A 14,904-nucleotide genomic window follows, 5' to 3' on the forward strand; every position below is an offset into this window, starting at 1 on the left:
GAAGGAAGGAAGGAAGGAAGGAAGGAAGGAAGGAAGGAAGGAAGGAAGGAAGGAAGGAAGGAAGGAAAGCAGCAGCACAGAATCTTTTGAATAGAGCAAAATACCCAAGAATGTATACGTGTGATTTTTTTTTTATTCTTCAATTCAACAAGCATTTGTTTCATACTCTCAAGGATATTACATTCTACTTGGGAGCAAAGATGTGTTGATAAGTATAGACAAAATATAGATAGATAAATAATTTGGAGGAGGGAGAAAGAATTAATAACTGGTAGGAATCAGGAAAGGCTTCAGATAAAATATATCTAAACCAAGCTTTGAAATGAAGCTGAGGATTCTATGAGATAATGAGGACAATCAGGTAAAAGTGACAGACTCTTTAAAAACAGAGGGAAAAGTAAGTCAATCTAGATGTATAGAAGAATATGTCACAAGTTCGCTCAATAAATGGATATCATGGGGTTCCATGAAATTTTTTGATGTTTTAAAAAAAAGGTCCTTATTTTAAAAAACTGGGAATGACTATATGTTGCTTGACAAATAAATCACTGGATAAATTAAAGAACAAATAATGTGCTGATATAAATAGAACCTTTGCATGGTCTATAAAAACCAATGAATGAAAGGGGCAGCTGGGTAGCTCAGTGGATTGAGAGCCAGGCCTAAAGACAGGAGGAGTTCAAATTTGGCCTGAGACACTTCCCAGCTGTATGACCCTGGGCAAGTCACCTGGCCCCTATAGCCTAGCCCTTACAACTCTTCTGCCTGAGAACCAATACATAGTACTGATTCTAAAGTGGAAGGTAAGAGTTTAAAAAAGTGAATAAAAACAAGAAAACACTAAAAAAAAAACAACTATACTCTTCTGTTTGACATAGCATTCTTTTTTCTAGTTTTAAAAAATATTTTATTTTTCTCAGTTATATGTAAAGACAACTTTTAGTATTCATTTTCTAAAATTTTGAGTTCCAAATTCTTTCCTTTCCTCCTCCTCTCCACTCCCTGGGTCAGTAAGAAATTTGATATAGGTTATATATGTATCATCATAGTATAACACATGCAAGTAGATAAAAGCATACCAAAAGTAGAAGCTGGTGTTTCTTACTTGTTCTTTTGTTACTGTCAATATAAATTCATTGTACATTTAGTAGTCATTTTTAGCTAAATTGTTCTGTTAAATTAATTAAATTAAGTTAAATTAAATGGTCAAACTCTGACTTATATAAGGCTAATGCCTACTATCACTACCACTCAACATTAGAGACCTGAGACAGAGATTACTTGGTTAAGGTTGAGTACTTGAAACATGCATCTCAGCCCTCCATAGAGAAACTAAGAGAAGCATTTAAATATAAAATATCAACAAATATATGGGGGAGGTACCAAGTCCATAGAGAAAAAAGGCATGGTTCTTTATTTAAAATGAATACCTAATTTGGTATTACTTTAGAGTTAAGTTGTTCAACCTCTTCCTAAGATTTCACAAACTCCTGCCTTGGCTGACCAAGGACTGGATATCTACCCTGCCTTTAGATGTACCCTTAATCCCCTTTTTCAGTAAGTGATGATCAAATCAACACAAACTTTGCTACTAAAGGATGTGCCAATATACTCTTCTATGGCTCCACTCAGGATTTAGGTAATTCTAACAGACAAGGTAAGCCAAAATTCTTCTCCCAATCCACCACTTCCTGCTTCTTCATTCTCATTCATGATAAACTCCCATACTTCCAATGTCTCTATCCAATCTTTCCCTAATGCCTTCTAGATAGTCTGTGCTATTCTTAACAAACTGCTCATGTTATCCTTCCCTAGAAATCACTCTATATGGATTAATTAGAACAAACATATTAAATAAGGTATTGTGACACATCCAAAGGAGAATTCACATTTCTAGCTCTCATAGGTTCAAAGAATCTCAGAATAAAGATTATAAAACCAAGGCAATTTTATCTTCACACAGCAGGAAATTCAGAAACTTTAAATTCATGTGTAATTTAAAAAAAAAATTTAATAACCTTTCTATTAAGAGATAAATCATTTCTTCTTCCCTTCTAATTTGTTACTACAAGAGCCCGTATAATTGAACAAATAATTATTAAATACCTACTACATGCAATCCCTCTCAATGAATTCATTCTGAAGACAAAAGAAAGCTATTGTTGAACAGTTACTGAATAATTTCTATGCTGTTTCACCAAGCCATTGTTCTACAGTATTCACAAAACAGTGATAAAATAAAAGCTGCTTTTTAAAGGTCAAATCTGTTCTTCATTAAATTTACATTATATACTAGAACTTCACATTAGCACTCTTCACTGTATCTACAGATCCTATTTATCTGATGTCCAAGTCTGCAGTTTGGGACTCTTCCAGAACATTGTACTACTCCACAGCCAGAAAACCTGCTCTTGGCCCTAACCAGAAATTCTTTCATTCAACTTTTCTCACTTCATCCAGCAGGCATTCTTCTCTCACTGCACTCTCTCCCTGCCTTGACTCGATGATTGGCTGACATTTCAATACTGTTTTCACTACTACCCACAGTCATGCCTACCACACTAACTCTCAACCCTAGATCATCCATCCAATGGATGTCTGACCACAAGTGAATGCTAAAGTGAGTGCTAAAAGCAGAGTGAACTTTGCTGACTTGATTCACTACCAATCCTCTCCAATTTCAAGTAGTCCCTTGCTACTGTTTTGATATTTTCTTCAAATCCCAGTGCCAATTCTTTTTCTTGACAAATGATCTTTATCCTATTTATTGGAGAAATCAGATTTACCTGGCATGAGCTCACTTATCTAATCTCTTCCTTCTCCATGTAAACTTTATTCTATATTCTACATCAATCTGCTTAGTCTTCCCTTCAATCTCAGAAACAACTAAACCAGTGATTCCCAAAGTGGGCACCACCGCCCCTTGGTGGGTGCTATAGCGATCCAGGGAGCAGTGATGGCCACAGGTGCATTTGGGGGTGGTGAATAACTGTAAGGGGGCAGTGATAGTATGTGACAGGGGGCGCTAAGTAATATTTTTTCTGGAAAGGGGGCAGTAGGCCAAAAAAGTTTGGGAACCACTGAACTAAAGCTAACACTGCATCTATCTAACTCCATCTGAATCCTGATACCATTTCTTTCTGACTCCTAAAGGACTTTACTACTACATCCATCACCTCTCTTCATTGGCACTTCCCCTTCTCCCTTCAAAAATTCACAGATCTCTCCAAGTAAATAACCTGTACTTACTTTACTTAATCTCTCCCAAGTAAATAACCCTTTTACTTAACATTCTATTTTTCTATTCCTGAACTTCTCCAAAAAGTAAGTTTATCCTTACTGTTTCTATCTACCTAAAAATTGCTAGACAAATCTAGAAATCTAGGTTTCTATCAGATTCTGACACCGAGAAAAATACAAAGAGAAAACAGGATTCCATATATGTATATATATATGTTTATATGTAACATATATAAAATATCAGCTAGCATATAATAAGTATAAAGTGCTACGGGATCAACTGAGAGTGAAATTACTTCCACCTGTCCTTGAAACTCTTTCCTGCCTTGGTTTCATGATAATACCATAACCTTGTTCTCTTACTTATGGCTGACTTTTCCCTATCACTGATGGCATCCCTTCCTTCTCTCTCTTAAAGAATTATAAACTTATATGGCTTCAACTTATCTGGATTAGAAAGCCAAGTTATATGACTTTAGACAGACCATTTAACCTCTCTGGACTTCTAGTTCTTTTGTAAAAGAGGAAGATCACCTCTATAATCCCTTACTAATCTTAGCTCACCACTATGCCACTTGTTAATCCCCTTGTTCCCATTTTTCCTGCTACTATTAACTTCCTCAAACTACTCAAATGAAACTAGAAATTTATGTTATTTAATCTCACCTGGGTCCTAGTTAAAATGAAGCAATCCTTTTACTCTTCCCTAACCATCTCTCTATCCCATTCTCCAGAGTATCTCTTCTAAATCTCTTCTCTCCTTAAGCCTCCCACACCAACATCAGACTCTCCAATACTCTCAGCTAAGGCCCTTACCTCTTGTTTTAGAGAAATATTATGAGAAAATATGAAACCACTTACTACATCTCAAAAATTTTTGATATCATCTTCCATTCTCTTCTCCTGTACTGCAGTCTCTGAAGAGGTAGCCCTTCTTAACAAAGATAATCCTTCTAAATGTGTGATCCTATCCCCTCCCATTGTCTGCAATAGACGGCTCCCACAAAAATTATCCTGTCTTCGCCAATGCCTACAAATATATATATATATATAAGTGCCTCCCATCCTTAAAAAGCCTTCACTTAACCACATGAAAAGTAGCAAGGTAATGCAATGGGTAGAGCAGAGTCACAAAATTTGCCCCGCAGAATCACTAGCCTTGTCATTTAACCTCTGTTTGACTCATCAAATATAAAATGGGAATAATAGCCAACTCACAAGGTTATTGTGAGGATCAAATTAAATATTTTAGCATAGTTCTTAGAAGATAATAGGCACTTAATAAATGCTATTATTGCTATTATTATTCTATACCCCAAACTAAAAAAAAAAAAAAACTGTCTAAATTTGGTACATACTTTTAATTTCCTCTCCACTCATCCATTCATTTCACAAATTTCTACAATCTGGTTTCCAATCTCATTACAACTAAAATTACTTTCTTTAAAGTAAACAAAGATTTCTTAGTTGCTAAATCTAACTAATGGATTTTTCCCAATCCTCTCTGTCCTTGAATTCTTTGCATTTGATACAGCTTACCACTCTCCTCCTGCTGGATACTCTCTTATTCAGGTTTTTATGACACTATTCTCTGGGTTGTCTTCCTACATCTCAGAATAGTTCATTCTTATCCATACAACACAACCTAACTTTGTCCGAATGCCAAGATTCTGCCCTCAGCTAGCTTCTCCTCTTTCTACACTCTTACATGGTGACCTTATTAGGTCTCATACATTTCATTATAATATTTATGCAAATGACACCTAGTTCTAATCCTAATCTCTCTCTTAAACTGGTCCAGTCTTGTATCTACAAATACCAATTGGCCATTTTCAACTGGATGAACTGCAGGCATTTCAAATTTGATAGGTCCAAAATAAAAGTCATTATTTTTCCCCAAAAACCTACCTCAAACTTCCTTATTTCTCCCAAGGGCCCTTCCATCCTTTTAGTCAGTTTCCTCATCTTAGTTTCATTACCAACTCCTCATTCTTATTTCACATATTCAATCAGTTGCCAAGTCTTGTCCTTTTTCCCTCCTTAACATCTCTCACATTAATCCACTTCTCTCCATTCACACAGTCACCACCTTGATAGTTTGTGCACTCATTTCATCTTGTCTGAACAATTACAATAGTCCCAGTTGGTTTCCTTGCCTCAACTCTCTCCCTACTCCAATGCATCATAAATTTAGTTGCCAAGTTATTTTCCTAAAGTACCAGTCTGACCACATCACTCCTCTATAGTGAATTAATTCCAGTGGCTCCTGATTGCCTCAAGCATCAAATATAGATTCTCTGTTTACCATTTAAAACCCTTCCCAATCTTGCCTTACCTATTCTTCCTGCCTTGTTATACATCACTCTCTTTTATGATCCCTATAGTCTTGCAACACTGATCTTTCAACTATTCCCAACACATATCCCAACAATATTCCATCTCTTGTTACCTGTGACTAGAATGCACTCCCTCTTTGGCTCTACCTTTTAGGATTCTTAGTCTTCTTCAAGCCTCAGTTCAAATACAGTTCAATTAATTCTATAAGAAATCTTTCTGTATTCCTTCCAGCTTCAATGCTATATATCTCTCCCATAATTATTTTGTATTTACTCTGTATATACCTTTATATGCATGTTGTCTCCCTGATGGAATATGAGCTCCTCAAGAACAAGAGATATTTCACTTTTGACTTTGCACACCTAGAACTTAGCACAATGCCTGACAGGCAGTATATAATAAATGCTTATTGACTGATTTATTTAGTAATTGATAAATCCAGTGATATCAACTCTCAGATACCTATGATCAAAATTTTGATCATCTTAACCATTCATCTCATCCTATAAAATATTCCTTCCAAATTTTTCTCATCAATCCTCTTTTTTCCATTCCATCATATTATATGATTAACTAGCCTATCAATTCTCTACAATATAATAATGGCTAACATGTATGTAGTACTTTAAGGTTGGTAATACACTGAACATGTTATCTAATTTGATCTTCATGAAAAACTCTATGAAGCAGGTGCTACTATTATCCCCAGATATGGAAATCAAGGCAGAGAGGTTAAATGATATGCCCAGAGGTACACACAAAGGAAGTGTCTGTAGCTGAATTTGAACTCAGATTTTCCTGACTCTAGGCTCAGTCCTCGGTCCCCTGACTGAATAGTTCCCTGGGTTGCTATGACCCAAGAACTTATTACCTATTGGTGAGCCTGCTATGTACTTAGCACTGTACTCAGTTCTAGGATAACAAACAGTCTGTCATTAAGATTCTACTCAAAGTCTCTCCAGCATTATAGAAGTAACAGAACTTATACTCCACTGGCATAATTTTCAGGGGCCTAAATTAATATCTTCACTATAAGGCCTCAAACACTTGCCATGTCACATTTTCAAAATTTCAGTGACTTCCTGCTGCCCGCTAAATAAAAATCCAGACTCCCTGGCTTGTTATTTAACGCCTTCTACAATGTGACCCTAGCCTATATCATTAACTTTATCAATAAACACTCATTCATTCACACCTTAACTGATATTTCTTCCAAGGTAAAATACCTTCTTCTCCTTTCTGCCTATATTGTGACTTAAATATGAATGTATGCTTTATTTTTCAAATTAGAATGTCTCTTGAGGATAAGTAGACTGCACCCCACATTCCTTTTGTATCTTTCTATAGTATGTAGCAGTACCATAGATTTAGATACAGAAGAATGACTACTTGGCAAATGAATGAAATGAAGACCTAAGTCTGGTCATCTCAATTTGGCCAAGCAAGTAGCCATTTAGTTACTATATTTCTCAAGATGTAGTAGAGGTCTCATAAACTGGAACTGAATTTTGAAGCTACATAAAATTTTAGAACAAACAAGAACCTACCCAGAAACTTTTTAAGAGTCTAACCACTGACACTTAAACAGGCCTAGTATCTTACAAATATCAAAAAGTAAGCAGAAGCATTGTCTGTTTGGGCAGCCGAAAGTAGAGTTATCATTAAATAACAACTTAAAAAATATGCCTCATTTAAAGTATAAGGAGAAATAGTATAATTCTGTTACTGCACAGGCAAATATGTATCAAAGTATTTTCAAACTTCCAAGAACATATTCTAAAAAAGTTTTAAAACATCAGAAAACACTGCCCTGCTGCTTAGTAATGTGATTAATTTGTTTTTCAGCTATTTCTGTCATCTATGGCAGATGTAGCAAGAGTAGCATTAATTCAAGCCACACATCAGGAAACATTAATTTCACAAATAGTTTCAACATCTTTATATCAGACCTTTCATAAGAACTGCTAACAAGTAACAAGTTAAGACTGATTAGACCTTTTTTCCCCTACTCTTCTTAGTGAAGATATTGACAATGATATAACAAAAAGAAGTCAAGGAGGAAAATGTAACGGGCAGAGATAAAAATGGACTGACTGATTTGATAGAGAGATAATTAGTTCCAGGCTAATTGGTGTTACCTTCTTTTATCAATAATGAAGTCAATATAGAGGCCTGCCATGTGAAATAGTTATTTTTTTCCTACTACTTCAACTATTTCAATTATGCTACAAATCACAAAAACTTAAATGTGACATCCTCAATTTGATCCCAGAATGGTATAACTAAATGCAGTAGCTAACAAGTGGGGGGCTGGGGGGGGGGAGGGGGAAGGAAAATAGAACCAACTCAGTCATCATTTCCTTAGGGGAAAAGAGCAAGGTTATATTTTAATCCATAGGCAGGGTCATTTTAGGTCTCTCCAAATATAGACAAGGAGGCCACTGACTGATAGTAAATGTGTCCTCTGGAGGTGGATAGTCCATGGATTAGTATTCAGAATTCTATAATGTAATTACTCAGTTATAATAACTACTAATATTGCTGGAGGTATTTCAGCAAAAGCAAGACAACCATCTGTCAGGGGTTCTCTTGAACTTTTTTCTTAGATTGGGGTCTCTGACCAGATGACCACTAAAAGGATAGTTTCAGATAGTCCTAAAAAAAAAATGACATTACCTGTTAATTCAAGCATAGAGCTCAAGCTACAGCTCAATCTGCAGCTAATCTACCCACTATGTGTTTTCATACTGAAGAAATAGCTTTTAAAAGTGTCCAGAATCCATTCAAAACTCAAGAGGCAATTTTTACAAGAATGGCAATTTAAAAACAAATATACTAAAGGCGTATGCTGACATTACAATAACTATAAAGAAAGAACTTCTGCACTTAGCCCTGACAATCAACTTAATGGTATCAGAAAAGTTGGGGAGAGGGTAAAGCAAAACACTGGTGAGAAAGAACAGAATGAAAGGGAAAAGAGCAGGATCAAAAGGGGAAAATATGATGAAGGGGAATACAGTTAGTAATCATAACTGTGAATGTGAATGGGGTGAAGTCACCCATAAAAAAGAAGCAGAAGCAGATAGCAGTGTGGTTAAAAACCAGAATTCCACTATATGTTGTTTACAAGAAACACATTTGAGGCAGAGTAAAGATAAGAGGCTGCAACAGAATTTATTATGCATCATCTAAGGTTAAAAAAAAAAAAGCAGGAGTAGTAAAATGATCTTAGAGAAAGCTAAAGTAAAACTAGATCTGATTAAAAGAGAAAAGGAAGGAATTTACATCTTGCTAAAAGGTACTATAAAGAATGAAGTAATATCAATTCTAAACATATATGCATCAAATGCTTCTAAATTTTTTTTATATTTTTTTATTTTTTAGAACCCTTACCTTCTGTCTTGGAGCCAATACTCTGTATTGGCTCCAAGGCAGAAGAGTGGTAAGGGTAGGCAATAGGGGTCAAGTGACTTGCCCAGGGTCACACAGCTATGCTTCTAAATTTTTAAAGGAAAAATGAAATCAACTTCAGGAAGAAGTAGATAGTAAAACTATTAGTGGAGGACCTCAACTTGCCCCTTTCAGATATAGATATATCAAACCAAAAAAATAAACAAGAAAAAAAATAAAGGAAGTAAATGAAATCTTAGAAAAGTTAGAACTAATAGATCTCTAGAGAAAACTGAATGGCAATAGAAAGGAATATACCTTCTTTTTAGTAGTACAGGGCTCCTACACAAAAATTGACCACGTATTAGGGCACAAAAACTTGACAACCAAATTTAGTAAAGCAGAAATAATTAATGATATCAGAAGTCTTGTTTTATATGCCTAAGAGACTTAATTCTTGGAATTTCAAATAGTCTTCCTTAAATTGTAGCATTATTCAGATGTGTTTTAATAATTATTACTGTGTATTTTTACTTGACTTTTGACATGGCTGTATATTGTCTCTCCATTGTAATTAAGGCCCAGTACCATTTCATTTATATCTGGGCTTCCCCAGAACCTGAAGCAGTCAACAAACAAACATTTGCTAAGTCTTTGCTAAGTGCCAAGTATTTTGCTTTACGTATAAATATTGTGAGTTAAGGTAGGAAAAAGCAAAAAAATTCAATGTTGGGTTTTGTTCCCCTCATAGTAGCTGACATAATTTAAAAATTAGAAATAAATATCTGAATTTGGTCGATGATTTTTTAATTAAAAAAAACAATATTGAGGGCTAGATATACTTAGCTCCTATAAGCAATCATTATTTTCTTTTTTTCAGGAAAAAATTTTCACTTAGTTTCACGTGCATTCGTGTTCTGTCTCTAAGAGTTCTAAATTCTCTGCAAAGGCACAACTACAAGCACCTGATGTCTGTCTGCTCCTTAGCTCTAAAAATAAAATTAAAGCATTAACATATTATGTCATGCTTTCACAGAAATAGCATTTTCTAGGTACTAAAATCATCCTAAAAAGAAATGTTAAAAGTATCTCTCCTGCAACAAATAGTGTGAATGACCAAAGTGAATTTAAAGAAATTTTAAATAAAAGGTGTACAAAACTTAAAAAGAAAAACGCACAAAAAACTGAGTGGAGATGGAAAGGTAGCATAGCAGAGAGCATTTGACACTAATGACCACCCTCTCTGTCATGAATACTTTTTCCTCTCTAGGTTTTTTATTATACCACTCTCTTGGCACCCTTTTTGAATAAAAGATATAGAAAATAACCTTTGGGACACAGACAAAAGGAGAACTAGCTCTGGAAACAAAAGAGAAGGGTTCAAATTCTGCCACTAATGCTTACTGCTAACTGTGACACTGGACATGTCAATTAACCACCAGTTAATTGTCTCAGTTTCTTCATAGGTAATATGAGGTTGGTTGTTCTAGATGGGTTCTTTCCAGCTATGATTCTATGATCTATCTATATATAGCCACCTTCATTCTTATTAAAATACCAACTTTATAATTCTACAAGGTGATAATGAGAGGAAAAAATATTCTCATTCATTTCTAGGCTCAGAACACTTTACCATCAGGTTTTCCCACTTTGTTTATGTAACTTGACAAAATGTATCCCATGACAGTTTGGTGACAGTGAAAAGTTCTTCAATAGAAAAATGATAAAAATTTATAGTACAAAATTTTTTTTTACATTTCCATAATAGTCATTTATCTTTTGGGGGGTGTAATGAGGATGTTCTAGAATGACAGAAAAAATTCAACCAATAATTCATTCTTTGAAGAGGTTAGGTATTTTTCATAAATATCTAATTTGACAGTGGAAATAACAGAAGCAATTTGTTATTTTCCCCCTACTCAAGCCAATTGGCTCATTGTAAGACAGGAACCTTAAGTCCTAACAAAGCTCTGCTAACTGCATATACTCAACATAATGTTAGGGTAATATCTGAATATTGCCATAGTGGTTGCCACAGTTGCCACAAGCCTTGGCAGAAGAGATTCATTGTTGTACATGTTTCCATGATTGGTCTCCTCACTGCTCCTAAAGGGGCTCCTAAACAGTCTATCTAATACATCACATCATGAGATTCTTTTGACCCCTAAAATACTTGTGGGAACCTCCTTCCGGAATGATAATAAATCTGAAAATCTTACCAAATTTGTCAAAAAAGGGCTGAAAAGTTCCCTTCACTGAGCTCAAACTAAATTTAGGGTTCTTGCTCAATCTAATGGCTAAACTCTTAACTCCCTACACCACTCTCACCCTTAAAAAGGTGACCATGTCATAGAACTGAATGAAAATATGAACTCGTCTCTGAAACAGGTAGAAGCCATGATAAGGGATTTGTTATGGTGACAGAAGTAGATGAACCTTAGCATCCATGTGTTGGTATAGCCAATATAACATATGAATATAAAGTAATGGCAAATTTTAATGTCTACTTTATGGAATTTGTTCTACTTTCAGTTACCCCTCACACAGGTATGTCTTTCTGTCAGGGAAAACTAAGGTTAGGGATAAGACCTATATCCACCTAACACTACCTGTGAGGCCCTGGGCAAGTTATTTCCCCTTTCTGGACCTGAAAAATGAAAGGGCTGAAATAGTCTCTAAGGTTGATAACAACTCAAAATCTGTGATCCTAAGATGAAGCAGTGCAATTAAGTACTTAAAAAAACTTTTTGATGAGTATGATGTTTTGACAAGTAAAGATAGCACAATGGAATGTCTGACCTATATTCCTGGAACCATTCTGATTGCTTATGGTTTTCTCTCTAATGTAACTTTCTTAAATAACATCCCCTCTAGTGGTTGGTCAGAGAGAAATCTTAGACATCTTTGTATTGTTGATTCTATAATTGTTCCAAAAAGTCAGGTGCAACAAACTTTCTGCATAGACTATTTTCACAGCCAGTGACCTAAATATATATTTATCTTCTTCCTAAACTTCCTATTCTTCTCAATAAGATAATGAGAACTACAAGACTTTTATTTATCTTCTCAGTTTCCTGTATAGAGCTTATTAAGGAGTTCTGCCTTTTCCAATCTAACATTTTAGCTTTAAAAAGCCTAAAGAAATCACATCACTTTTGGCGAAGCATCAAACTTAAAGCAGTAACTGCAATAAAAGTCTCCAAAATAGTAAAATTACTTATGACTACCTAAATTAGAATTTTTCCCATGTGGTTTTATAACCATCAAATATCTTATGCTCAAAAATAATAACCATTCACCCTAATCTACCACCCAGCAACTCCTAGGAGGTGTGCAGGTCAGAGGCAAATCACATTCAATACCTAAACCAACATTTTTTTAAGGGACTAATATAGATTTCACCTGCAACACAATACAATCAGATTTAAATGACTGTAAAAAGTATTTGGGAAGTGAGTAGCATAACTTATTTTCTTTGGGAATTAGGATGAAGTTATGGGCATATGCAATGCACATGAATATCAGATGGAGTAGTACTAATTGGCTAGTCCAATTTCCTTCCCTTTTAGCAGCCTCCTAAAGTCATTGCCAACAGAAGTAGTTTCTTCTGTCCCTATTCCAAATGCTATCCTGGACCACCAAACCATCACATTACCTAACTCACTGTATAGCAAGTCTTTCACTCCAATATCTTGCCATGTGAAATATGGAAAGTTTGGAATTTTGACAAGTTATTTAGAATGTTAAAAAGTGATTGGGTCTTAAAAACTAAAAGGCTGCATGGAATAGTAGATAACAGAGAAGCCAGGAATACAAGGGGTCCAAGACTTAGTGCTGATACATATTGGCTCTGGAACAAGTACTTTAACTTCTCAGTGCTCTATGCAAGTTGCAGAAATATAGGACTACATTGTTAGTGTTTTGCTCACCTAGAAGTTCCATATAGCAATTAAATCACAGCTCTAATTTCTTTCTGTCTTGAAAACAAAAGTTCATCTCACTAACTGCCATCTCTGGTAGTAATTCTTATCATTTTACATAAATTTACTTGTGGCCCACCATACATTTAATTTTTGCATTTCAATCAAGTTTTCAAAACTAGACTAGCCATAAGCATTAGTTTGTAGTTGACTCTTCTCAAAGTTAGAATAGCATTGAATATGCTCCTTGAACTGTATACAAAATGATAACCATAAATAAAGCACACCTCTCTATAGTAATTCTAACTTAACTGACTTAGTCACCTGGGTTTTAGGTTGGTCCACCATAAAAAACTAGAGCCTGAAGCACTACTTGCTTGCTACTCTGTGTAGAATATGGGTAACATGTGGCTGGTAGGACATAATAGTACTAAGCTCAGAGAACTCCCCTAGATCTTCGCAGGGGATTGAGTTCCTCCTGGAAGGAAAAATTACAACAATCAAACGGGGGGCAGTGGACATTTATTTACCCGGTCCTTCATCCTCCAACTCTGGGCCAAGGATTTGGAGCCTTCGATCTTCTCACAGTGCCTCTTCTTCATGAAAGTCAAAGGCAAATTCCAGTCGGTCAGGTCGGACTCGTCCTCCTCCCCAAGCCCAAGAAGAGGAGACTGCAGCATCTCGGACTCCATGAGGGTGGGAGGAGGTGGGGGAGTCCTGGGCAGCAAGCGCTCGAGAACCTCCAGCCTTAAAAAGTTGTGGGCACCAAAAAGGATAGAATAAGGAAACGAGGGATAAGTGATAGGGATAAGAGAGGATAGGTGCGGCGTCCCTATATGAAGTGGGGGGTTACCAAAGTTCACGATCCTTATCTCCTCGTGGGAATACCAAAAACCCCAGGACGAGGAGCAAGGGGAAGTGCGCACACTGGGCCCGCGCACCGCCTTCTTGGCAGGCTGACGGATCGGGCCCCGGGCTGGATGAGAATGGAGCTGTCAAAAGCGTGGGAGCCCTCGGCCTCCGATGACCCTGCTCCAGGCCACCGTGGCTGGACCGGCCTCCAGCCGATCCCAAAGCGGCGGGCGGGAAGGTCGCAAGCTATCACTGCCTGTGGCCCGCTGGCTAGACGGGGAAAAGATACAAGCGGAGGCGAGGCAAGGGGGACGAGGGAACAGGGATACTCCTCGGGTTGCCTCTCAGCCCTGCGGACCCCGCATTCTCCGAAGCTGCTGCAGCTGAAGCCAAGATCGGCCCATAGTGTCCGCCTGCGGTAAGCTTTATCCTGGGCTCCCGAGGCCTGACTTGTCCCCGTCCAAGGGCCCCCGCCGCTCCCTTAGGCCTGAGGGCAGAGAGGTGGAAAACGCCTGGCACTGGACCCTCCCAGACGACTGTAAAAGAGATCGTTTGGGTTGAGGAATTTCCCCTCCTCCTTCAGAGACAGAGAGAGAAACTCCGCTCATTAACACACCAAGGGGGACGCCATATTGCCAAGGCCCACAATGCATAGCGATCTACGGAGCGCCAAGAAGTCCAAACTTTCTCAGGAAATTCCTGGAGCTGTCCTCCTGGGCAGTACGAAGGGAAAGTTCTCTTCTACTACCACCCATCAACTCAGTAATCACAGGAAAATTAGAATGACATTAAAAGATACCATTTTTTGCTTTTTTCTTCTTAGGGGGAGGGGAAGATACATATATACAGATATACAGTTTGATAGGTAGGTGGTAGGTAGAAAATAGATGATAGACAAGCAAGTAGAAAATGGGTAGGCAGTTAGACATTTTATTTTGGGTACTAATATGGTAAAGGAAAGCAAAACAAATTTCTATGATGGCTTAGTAGGGATATCTGTAAAGCCTGGGAAAAGCCATTTCACATATATATATTGAAAGAGGAACAGTGAGACCAGAAAAACCCAGATCAATCCAGTCCCATCCTCCTCACTTAATCCCCAGGTAATCACTATAAAGACCCAGAGTAGCTCATTTGCATATGAGGCCAGCAGTCCAGAGCAGAG

The 14,904-nt window shown here is 36.9% G+C and overlaps 1 protein-coding gene across 2 annotated transcripts in view; it reads right to left on the reverse strand.

The window, feature by feature from the left end:
* The window catches only part of RPTOR (regulatory associated protein of MTOR complex 1), a 547,237-nt gene extending 533,658 nt beyond the window's left edge, over positions 1-13,579 (reverse strand). For both annotated transcript variants that reach the window (XM_044676205.1, XM_044676204.1), the window contains exon 1: positions 13,418-13,579. In XM_044676205.1, coding sequence (XP_044532140.1) covers positions 13,418-13,579 — 162 coding nt within the window. The remainder of the gene's footprint in view (positions 1-13,417) is intronic.
* Positions 13,580-14,904: the final 1,325 nt, after the last annotated feature.

This window comes from Gracilinanus agilis, chromosome 4 (genome assembly GCF_016433145.1).
Source record: "Gracilinanus agilis isolate LMUSP501 chromosome 4, AgileGrace, whole genome shotgun sequence".
NCBI lineage: Eukaryota > Metazoa > Chordata > Mammalia > Didelphimorphia > Didelphidae > Gracilinanus > Gracilinanus agilis.